The 11282-nt window shown below is 37.5% G+C and overlaps 1 protein-coding gene across 1 annotated transcript; it reads right to left on the bottom strand.

Moving 5' to 3' along the window:
- Window positions 1–652: 652 nt before the first annotated feature.
- cited2 (Cbp/p300-interacting transactivator, with Glu/Asp-rich carboxy-terminal domain, 2) lies at window positions 653–3012 on the bottom strand. Its single transcript, XM_084432225.1, has 2 exons — window positions 2770–3012; window positions 653–2552 (listed from the first exon to the last, which is right to left on the bottom strand). The coding sequence occupies exon 2, from the start codon at window positions 2546–2548 to the stop codon at window positions 1880–1882; it is 669 nt and encodes a 222-aa protein (XP_084288351.1). The 5' UTR covers window positions 2549–2552; window positions 2770–3012; the 3' UTR covers window positions 653–1879.
- Window positions 3013–11282: the final 8270 nt, after the last annotated feature.

Raw genomic sequence — 11282 nt, 5'->3', positions numbered from 1 at the left:
TTTTTTTTTTCCGTCATTTACATAATCATATTTGCATTACAAATAACTCTGGAAGAACATGTATTATCATTGTTAAATACAGTTCTTGTCTTGAAGGAATGAGGATGAGCTATGATTTCCAAAATTATGCTAATGCTCAGTCATATAACAGAGTCTATCAACCCTTGATGGTTTTTAGACTGTGTTTGGCACTAGTAAGCTGACAACTCTGAGAAGCTTCAATTTCACTGCAGGACAAAGTCTGCTGAATGCTACCTATTTGCATGATAATTATTCATGCAGTGAAACTGGACGCTTTACACAACACTTTGTCTTGCATTTAAATGCACATCTACAGTAAGCTTTTTTGAAATGTTCATATCTTGTTCTGGTAAACAAAAAAAAAATGCCTAAAGTGTCTAGACTAAAACACTAAAAAAGTATATTCTTATATTTATGTTCACTTCCACTTGAGTTAATTAAGAATAAAACTAAAAACAATTTTTTTATTAAACTCTTGTTGCATGTTATTTGCAGATTTATGATGTTACAACAAACATATAGTAATATGTTGATTAGAACATTACTTTAATTGAAAAACTGACATGAAAAGAACATCATAACCAAAAATTTGGAATCATAAATGATGCTGACACCCAAAAAGAACAGGGCATTGACTTCAGTAATGAGCCTCTGCTGCTTTATTCATGTTTGCAAATTAAAATATAATAAATTAACATTTGTTTTTCTAAAAATATACAAAAATACTGTAAAACTTTCCTAGAAAGCCTCAACACAGTAGTATTGCCATGTACCGCATACTATAATAAGCACAGTGGTCTATCTATTTTCAAAAACCGATGAAGATGAAACTCTTCTGCGTTGGGATATTTCCACATTCCCTTCCTTTACAACATTCCAGACTATGACATTCAGGATCGGAATGTCTTTTCGATACACTGTACTCAATTAAGCATATAGAGTAACTGGTAAATGCACACTCTCGCTCACATTCATATCACTTCAATAGATGTTTTTAGGCTCTGATATACACACAAGCATCATGGAGGCAACATAGGCCTGAGAAGATGTGGAAAGGGTGGAGAGAAGAACAACTTGAAGCATCTGCTCACAGTTCAGTGAATCTCTGAGCAGCACAGGGTTCTGGTAAATATGGCCAATAAAAGTTTATAGTACATTGCTGATTGAGACAATTACACACTATTATCTACAATCATGTCACATAACCACCAACATTATTTAGAATATGCATTCACTGACATCTGATATCACTGGAGGTCTGAATGAACAAAACATGATTTTTTTTTTTTTTTTTTTTGCCTGCTACATTAATACTAAACAGACTTTCTGGGCTTTTTTTTTTTTTTTTGCTTTTCTCACTCTCCAGCCCCTGCATATGTGATGCACAGCATGACTCTTGGGTGTCCAAACCATCTTCATGCAAAACAAATCCATTCTGTTACATAATGGCATGAACCAGCTGATAAAAGTTTGCTCTTGAATGATTCACTTCCACGGCTGTTGTGTTTTCTGGGTTTGTCGTTTTGGATTTCAGGGTTCCCACACTTTCTGACCCCCGAATTTATATGATTTTTTTCATGACTTCTCCAGTCATTTGCAATTTGAAGGAAGGTACAGAGATCACATTAATTTTTAACCTAAGATTTACTTGAGCATAACCAGAGAAAAATTGATATTGACTACACAAATTCCCATGACTTTTTCAGGCCTGAAAATCACACTTTTGAAATTCCCTGATACATCCAGGACTGTGGGAACCCTGTGGTTTACGGATCCAAGAAAACACACCAGTAATATCAGTCTCATTAAAAAAAGGACAAAGCCAGAGAATGAACAAAAACGGGGAAAAGTCGTGAGATTAACAGCTCACTCGGCTGGGCTGTTGCTTACAAACAAAGTCTGTCATGAAATCGAACTCGTTCTGTCCCAGCCACAGCTCTGGCAGCTCCTTTATTCGGTCCAAGCCCATTTCTATCACCAGTGACATCAAGACCTCCTCGTCAATAAAATCCGTGTCGATAACGTTGGGGGGCAGCATTGCTGCAGGCATGTGGTGGCCAGGCAGAGGAACCCCAGACGCGTTCTGCTTAGCGTTACTGTCTCGGAACTGCTGTCCTGTCCCGTTTAACTGGTGGCTGGCGGGGTGCAGTTCGTGCATGTAATGGTGATGATGGGAAGGATGCGTGAGGTGACCGTAGTAAGGCGTGTTGAGCTTCTGCAACTGCATGCTGGCAGCGAGCTGCTGCCCTTGTCCGACAAACTGGGAGTTAAAGCGGGCAGGCAAGTTGCCATTGGGGATCCCTCCGTTTATATTATTCCCAGAGGCCATGGAATGCCGGATCCCGTGGTTTGCGTTTACATTCCCTCCCGCGTAATGCATGTGATCTCCCATGATAACGTTATAGTGTTGTTGCTGTGGAAGCGCGTTGGAAAACTGTCCCATTCCCATCCTGCGCGCGGAGTGCTGATGCCCATTCACAGCATCTGGGAAACGTCCATGGTTCATTGCCATCATTCGGTCTACCATTCCCCTGGAAAACAGTTTGCAAAAGTTCATTTAAAAGTTAACAGCCTAAAATTCGCGTAGCTAAAAATATCGTGCCGGTAAATCCGCAAACTCGCAAAGGGCATTATGATTTGGTTTGAAAACATTCAACCGAAGCTTATTTGGAACGTGCACGCGTAAACACACACGCGTCTGACCGTGTCATAAACACTCATAAGCAGGCTAAACTTTGTAACCTTTACCTCTCTGCTTGAATCTGCTGAGTGCGTCGCACCACCGCAGTCGGCAACAGCAAAAAGTAACTGACAATCCCAGAGATGAAAGAGTTTACAATCCCTCCTAATCCAAGTCAATAAAAAGCGTATGCTCTCCAAATACAGACCGCATTCAGCGCCAGCCGCCGCATCAAAAACATTACGAAAAAAACTGCTGCATGCTTCTCGGTCAGCACTCATATACAATCAAGCCATGGGCGGAGCAAAGCCAACCTTCAATCTGACTACACTCCAGCCTGTGGCAAGCCGGATTATCATGGAGGCTATTCCTCCAGACTACTTTAAATATACCAGTTTTACTGTTCGGGGGTAGTACTTAAAATGTAATTTTTTTCCTGAATCTGTTGAATAATAAGATACTATTCCAGTATTCCCAGTAGCAATTAAATATACACTAGTAGTGCGATTTTATTAGACACGAGTGTGTTACTACATTTACATTTACATTTACATTTAGTCATTTAGCAGACGCTTTTATCCAAAGCGACTTACAAATCAGGACTAAATTAAGCGAGTCATCATGAAGAGGCAAAAGACAACAACAACGCAAGAAGTGTTCAGAATACGAAGTTCAGGCATTATTCAGAGTAGCATGAGCATGATAAGTGGGATTTTAAGGGAAATGTTTTTTTTTATTTTTATTTTTTTATTTTTTTTATGAGTTTAGGTGCTCATGGAAGAGATGGGTTTTCAGCTGTTTTTTGAATGTTGTCAGGGATTCAGCATTCCGGATGAGGGTGGGGAGAGTGTTCCACCAGCATGGAACTGTGAATGAGAATGATCTGGAAAGTGATTTTGTGGCTTTCTGTGATGGAACCACGAGACGTCGCTGGTTCCATCACTAGTAGTCTACTAGTACTAGTAGTTAGTAGTAGCTAACTACTAGTAGTAGTAGCTACTAGGGTACTAGTAGCCTAGTGTTTAATATAATTTTTATTTGAAATAAAATGAGCCACTCTGACTTTTCACTAAATGTGACAAGTAAAAAGCAACTGAAAGTAGTGAAAGTAAAGCAAACACGCAACATTCCTCGTCCCCTGATGTTCCCATATTCCTTTTTTTTTTTTTTTACCAAATAAGAAAGTTCTAGGAATGTTCTCTGTAGGTTATTTTTAGGTTTTATTTTTTATAACCTAAAGAGAACCTTCCCATAACATTTCCTCTATAGGTTCTTTTTATTCTTTTTATTTTTTATTTTCCCATGCAAACTAATTAAAACGTTGAATGTTTTTGTGTGATGACCAAGAGATTATTCTAATGATGAAATTGATTCATAAACATAAACTTCATTTCTGAAGTTTAATGAAGCTTTTATTAATTAGATCAGTCAAAACGCATTATAATTTTCAGACAGCTAAAGATATTAAGCCATGTGTTAAGCATAGTGTGACAAGAATATGTGGGTTTGTGTTTGTTATCTTTCTTTACAGCGTGCCTCGGATCTGCATGCGCTTCTCCAGCATGCTGTCTTCCACAGAAAGCCACGCATTAGCGTAATTTAAAAATGAACAGTCATTTCGTTTTACTGACTGACTAACATTTGTTTATTGATCCCTTCATTGAATAATTAGTTATAATTAAGAGTAAATAGTGTGATTTCAGAGAGATTTGACAGGTCTAGCCTAATTGAAGAGAACATGATGACGAAATTTTGGTTTAGGCTATACCGACCAAAAGAGAGAACCATGTCTCTCTAATTCTGTGCAAGAAATGAATGTAATGCTATCCCAGTTAAAGTCACATCATTGTTATTCATTTTTAAATGTCTGTGAATAAAATTCATATTTTGACAACCCTATATTGTGTTGAAGTCATAATTATTTGGCGAAACATAAAATCTGGGTTATTTTGGTACAGTGTCAGTGATACAAGTTATGAAATCTTACATATTAATGCATACATTCAATCTTATTTAATCAAAACAAGACATGGTTTGTGTAGTAGGCCTACTGATTATTGATTGTTGTAGTAGGCTACTGACGATTACCGATTATACCATGAGACGTGGGAGCGCTGGATGATTACTGACCTACAGCATGGGTAAATTATATTGGAGCAAAGACGTTCCAGGAGCGTACTGGGAACTTTCTTGGAAGGTTAGGGGAATGTTCTCCTAAACAACAGGGAACATTCTATTTATGTAAAGAAATGTCTGTTCTGGGAACCAGAAACCAAAAATTGGTATCCTATGTCTAATAATTTATCTAGACAAGTACAGTAGAAGTTCTGAAACTGGAATAAATTGAATAGATACGTAATATCTGATAAATAAGTAGCCTACTAGTAGTACTATTTTTAGGCTAATTTTTTTAGGCTAATATCACTTAGCAGTAGGCCTAATTAAAGGGATACTTCAGGATTTAGCATTAAGCTTTGTATTAGTAGAAAACCTGTAGTATTTTCGAATTACCGTGCTTTCCACCCTCATATCCCCCTGAGACAAGAGATTTATGTATTTTTTGTTTGGAAAAAATCTTTTCCAAAAGATTTTTTGGCCAGAGGCTAAAGACTACAGCCATTAGTAAGGGCTGTCCCGCATGTTTTCAACCCGCCCATAGATGGTGGGATCTCACTCACAGAATGTACACATAGTGTCAGCCATCTTTTTTTGGAAGCTAAGCTAGCAGGCTCTTGTTCTGTGGAGAAAGCTGAGTAGCTGGAGAAAGATGAGTAGTAGGGGTTACCATCCTCTTTTTCCCGGACATGTCCGGCCGTCGAGATCGTCCAAAATGTCCGGGATTCGGCTTTTGCTTTCTGCAGTCGCCATTCATTGTTTACATGCACACCTTTTGTTTCAATCTAACTGAATCCATTCCGATTGGTGAATCTGAATGTAGTGTTTACATGAACGCTAAACAAGTGATCGGTTGATGTGCGTTTTAACATTGCTAAGAAAATTCCCGCTCCTCCGTGAGAGATACGAGACCGGTGGGTCTCACAGGTGTCGCTCATCAGTAATCAAACCACTGGCCTCTCATCGTTCTCCCCCGGCCCTCAGTCACGTCCTGCTCGCCACAGTAAACATAATGAATGGTGACTGTAGAACGCAAAAGGCGAATCCCGGACATTTTGGGCAATCTCGAAATCCCGGGCAGACTCGTCACGGAGACTCAACAGTAGCCTAGCGCTCTCTTACCGGTAGGCGTGGCTTGGGAGTGGCCTCCTAGGGCAGCGAAGCACAGTGTTGTGCCTGAACACGTTCATTGAACGATAGTTCATGAACTCGTTCATATTTTGGGCGAACGTGAACTGAACGTACTGTATTACTGCCTGATGAACGTTACTGTGAACTCGTTCATTCTGGTGTCTGTGAACGCCACGCTCTCTAAGTTTAACTTCGTTCAGTAGAGTGCCAGATTTCTATAGAGCCTTCCAGGCGAAAACCCGGCTAAAACACACCGTAAACCGGCCTTAATATGTAACGGAAAAAACACCCACTCTGGCAACACCAGCCACCAGTGTCTACTGACTCTCTTGTTCGATCTCGTTCATCAAAATGAACAAATCTTTTTTCGAGTCATTTCGTTCATTTAAGGTGCTTTAAATGTTATACTATTAACTGGCAAATTCCCAGAACACATCCACCTACGCAATCTTGATCATATTCTGAATTAAGAAATCATTATAATGCAGTCAAAAATAGTTTACAGGGAACATAAATAATTACTTTACCTTCCGAGTCTTTCGTTCATTTGTCACGTGACAGACGCAATGAACGGATCGTTTATGAACGACTCATCACTTACGTTACAAATCAAAACAAAAAGCAGCAAGGAGGCGTCGTATAATCATTTAAACGAGTTTTATGACAAGGTCGTGAGGATTGGAAAAATCTGACCCATAGCTTCAGTGTTAAAACTGATAAAATAATTGTCTGTGGTTCTAAATGGGCTGTGGCAATCATTTTGAAAAATAATATCTCGCAGCAACATGGAAAAAAATAACTATGAACTAGGTCATTTTTGGAACTGTGAACTTAGTTCAAAATTTTGAGTATGAACTATGAACTGAACTAGTTCATTTTAAAATCTGTGAACTGAACTTTGAACTAGTTCATGTAGAAAGTGAACGTTCCCAACACTGGGGAAGCAAGTGCATTCTGGGAGTTGTTGTCTTTCATCCGCATAAGCCAAAAATACATTTTCTGGCTTTTCTCAGTCTAGAAAGCTCCAAATTAAAAAATAATTTCACATTTCTTCTACATAAATGACCCATTTTAAATAAACATTAATCTTTCCAGAGGTGAAGTATCCCTTTAAAAACATTGACTAGTAACTAAAAATACACTAGTAGGCTACACTGTAAAAATGTTTATCAGCAAGTTAATCAGCAATTTCGGAGTGAAAATGGTTTCTACAACAACAAAAAAAAAATGTTTCAGAGTACTTTTGTACTGGAATAGGCTAAATATTAAAACGGCTTGCCGCAAAAGTATGGATCTGGGCTCGTGCAAAACGTGGACCTAGAGCGCGCGACCAATCCCCTTCCGCGCGCATGGAGCAACACCGCTGCACACATTACCTCATTGCGGCTATTTCTGTTCACGGCAAGAGTGAGCAAAACATGGAATCACGTTTCACAGGTTTTAAAGGTAGTTGTGCGTGCTTGAACCTCCATTAACACGATCAACTGATTGAGATAAACAGGGTTGGTGGCACTTTATACTCCCCGTGTTACACATAACATGAGTTTACCAATTAAAAAGTTTAATAATGCAAGTGAAATGACAAATGAACATCATCCTCCTGAGGTGACAGTAAGTTGAAATCCTCTCAAATAAAAACGATACCTGACAAACTGTATAAATTCATTATAGCTAGGCTAATTTGATTGCAATCGTGTTAGTATTTGTTAATTTTGTTGTGTGATCACACTGTAACTTGAACACTAATGCAAACTGTCAGTTTTGTACACAGTCAAACTTAAGTGCATAAAACAAGACAGATAAAAAATGAGCAGCAATTAAATCCCAGGAGTGCTGATAAGACGAGTCTGTCTGCAGTGCTGCCAACTAATCTTCACGTTCTGCACGTCCAAACCAATTCTCCTGCTGAGAGACAGTTGACAGTGGGTTTGATCTCAAGAAATCATGTAAACAAACCAAAGCTTAAAGATGTGTAAAAGTTATCATCTAACATACATGCATAACAGTCTTAAAATCAATAATTGAAACAATGACATTTTTGGAAGGCATATTTTCTTATCACTATGAGTTTGTAAGTTATTATTTGAGGAAATTAAGAATGATCTCATTGTGAGTCTTGATAGACCAGGTAGATGGAGAAGTAGATGGAGTGGATAAGAGAGTAAAGACATGTTCTGGAAGATAAAAATGAAATGAACACCTGCTTTAAATTCAACAGCCTGGTAACAATGGCAAAATTAATTGCAATCTTTTTTTAGAGCTTCGTGCATTTTAAACATCTCATCTCTAAATATAAGCCATTCCAGTTCAATTATAATGTATATGTGTTTACAAGAAAGCTGCACCATTGGTTGCCATGATCATTTGTTTAATGGACCCATTAACAGTCATTAATTAATCCTATATTGTGTCCATATTTGAGGACATATCTGAGCAAAGCATCCAGCATGTGATGTGTGAACGTGAGCATTGTGCTACTTAGAAAGGCAGATATTCCTTGCATTTGGATCAATTGTGCCTGAGAAAACCAGAAGGATGAAATGAAATATCTATATATAGACAAGCATAATCGAGTATCAGATTAATGGCTTATACTTCATTAGTTTTGAGACACTCTCCTTATTCTGTCAAACGAGATCAAGTTTTCCATATGTTTGTATGCATAGAAAGACCTGGACACATCCAAGTTTTCCTTCAGTTTTAGAGGCTGCTTAGACAATAGCATTCCAGAAGCCGTTTAATCCCAAAGTCATGCCTGAATCAGCCTCACTAGGGAAACTAACTAATGAGCTTTACACTCTCTAAGCCTTGTGTTCGAAACCTATTGCACATTTGTGTCGCAAGAAGACACTCATTTATTTGAGAGCTTTTGTTTTGAAAGCAAATGCAACATGCTCTGTTAATATTTCAATAGACTTTTTTTTCTGTTTGGTTTATTGGATCTAATTTATTGCCTTAGCCTTTTAACTGTCTTTATTAGATGTGGTGTAAAAAAATTCTATTTTTTAATCTCTCTGCATTGTAACCTACCAATAAAACCGTCAGGGACCATATGATTTTATTTTAGAGAACTGGGTTTATTAAGGACAATAAATTACAGGTAAATTGTTGTCCGTGCTATACTCCAAGTTTTATATTGATTTCATAATAAAAATAAAAATGTTTAATGTATTTTCCACCCTTCAGTGGAGGGAGAACGTGATTTCAACAAGTGCAACATGTTCCGGGATCCTGGAACAATATTCCAATCGACTATTCAGATTTTTAGGGGCAAGTTTATTACAAGGTGTTAGCTTCTACATCAGTGTTATTCGCTTATCATTTCGGAAATTATAAGTTCTGATAAGGAAATGATAAGTTATGGGTATAGGGTTAGGTTTAGGGGTATAGGGATAGGGTTAAGGCTACATTTTCAGATAAGAATGTTGTTCCAGGATCAACAAAATATGTTATAGCCTCACGTGAGACTATAAGCTAAGGGGAGTTTAACAGCACAAATAAAGAAGCTGCTAACCTCAAATACTTTCTCGCCCAAGAGGTGGAAAGGTTTGGACCTGGTGCAGTGCAGTGGTGCATGATACCTATTTACCCTTTTAAATTCTGGAACTATCAATAACAGTCATGCTGGTGCGTGAACGATAATGACAAGTTAAATAACAACTGAAAACATAACAGCAGCACATGTAACAGCCATGTGCTCCTTATCTCAGGATCACTCTGAATCACTTTCTCTCTCTGTTGCTTTCAGTTCTTTGTGCATGTGAACAGCATGTCCAGTACAAGCATTTAACATCGGTTAGGTAAACTTATGTTAAGTTTGTTTAGTAGCAGCGCCAAACCTAAAATCTTTAACCCGACTTTCATTTCATTTTTGAACAATTTTAATAAATTTACTTTTTACTTTTTTACGTAATATTTTTATGTGAATATAAACACATTTAATTAGATAAATATAAAATGTGTAACATATGTCTTGATTAAATTCAACATTCAGTCTATATTAAACTCCAAAAAGACTTTTGATCTGATTGCTAAATTTACTAAATTAAACTAATGCAGGATTCTTGAACATTTTGTGGTTTAATTAATTAATTTCAGTGCATACGACCCATTTAAATGCATTCAACACATTTAAATTTGTAAAATACAAGTTTACTTCATCCATTTGGTTTGGACGATACATGAATAAAATATGTTTGTGTTAATATAACATGCAAAAAGAGTGTCAACCTTCATTACACTATAAACATATCCATTCTAGATAATGGAGAAAAAAAAAGCTATGGTTTTATTTATCTCTTTTCAGCAGTAACTGTGAACTTAAGAACTCTGTGGACTACTGTCCCGTAGTTGCATAAGACAGCATTATAGTAAAAGTACAGTAAACCCTTTCTTCTGTTTACCCAAGGGGAAAAAGTTGCTTAGATTTTATAGATTTGGCACAGGGTCAGGACTGGTTGCCATATTTACTCATTCATGCGTGATTCTGAACCAATCATGAACATTTAATTTATAATAAAGGTGAATAAACGATCAATTAAAATTTACATTATAGGCTGCCTACGACCCATAGTTAGTGTGCCTAGTTGATGTCTTCTTCAGAGTGGAAGAAGACATCAGAGTTTCAAAGTTCTAAATTAGACATTTTCTGTCTGAAGCAGAATTGGCGAATCGATGTCCGTTTGTAAATGAATCACTCTTTTGACTCGGTTCTTCCTTTTCAATGAATCGGTCGAACGGTCTGAAACGCTTCGTGATTTTTAATCTGAATCACTTGGATCGCTCAGCCACGCGCTGCAATCGGTCGTTTGGAGCATCTTCTACTTCTACTTCACAATACGGGGAACAGAAAGAGCGCGGCAAAATTGGGATAATTACAGAAACATCGTTGTTTTCCTTAATTAAGTTAAAAACCTGCTAGTGCACCTGGAGATCGACTCTCAAGGTAAACACTCTTTCCTAAACAAGTGCTTTAAAACAACAGTAAGACAAACAAGTACCAAGTAACAAACCATAGTAAGTATCGTGACATTATGGTTTGACATGTGGTATTCTTTGAAGTAGGCCTATTGGCGTTACAGTGAAAAATATGAATTTAGTAATATGTTAGGGTAGGCCTATGTTATATCAAAGTACCATGATATTACTGTGTGGCAGTATACCATACTTCATCGACACCATAATTATTATCATATGTACATCATTTAAATATGTATTTTATATTTCATATTAGTCGCAGTTTACGACGTCACACACCTGGCCACGCCCATTATGGTAAAACACTGCTCATAACCAAGGGCCATGTTTGTTTCATTTGATCATTAACATTGTTAAT

The sequence above is a fragment of the Rutilus rutilus genome, assembly GCF_951802725.1.
Source record: "Rutilus rutilus genome assembly, chromosome: 15".
Classification (NCBI taxonomy): Eukaryota; Metazoa; Chordata; class Actinopteri; order Cypriniformes; family Leuciscidae; genus Rutilus; species Rutilus rutilus.
The sequence above is the reverse complement of the archived record's forward strand: the minus strand, read 5'-3'. Positions and strand labels throughout refer to the sequence as shown.

Excerpts from the sequence above, each read along its gene's own strand:
- cited2 (XM_084432225.1), bottom strand. The coding sequence starts at position 2,548 with ATGGTAGACCGAATGATGGCAATGAACCATGGACGTTTCCCAGATGCT.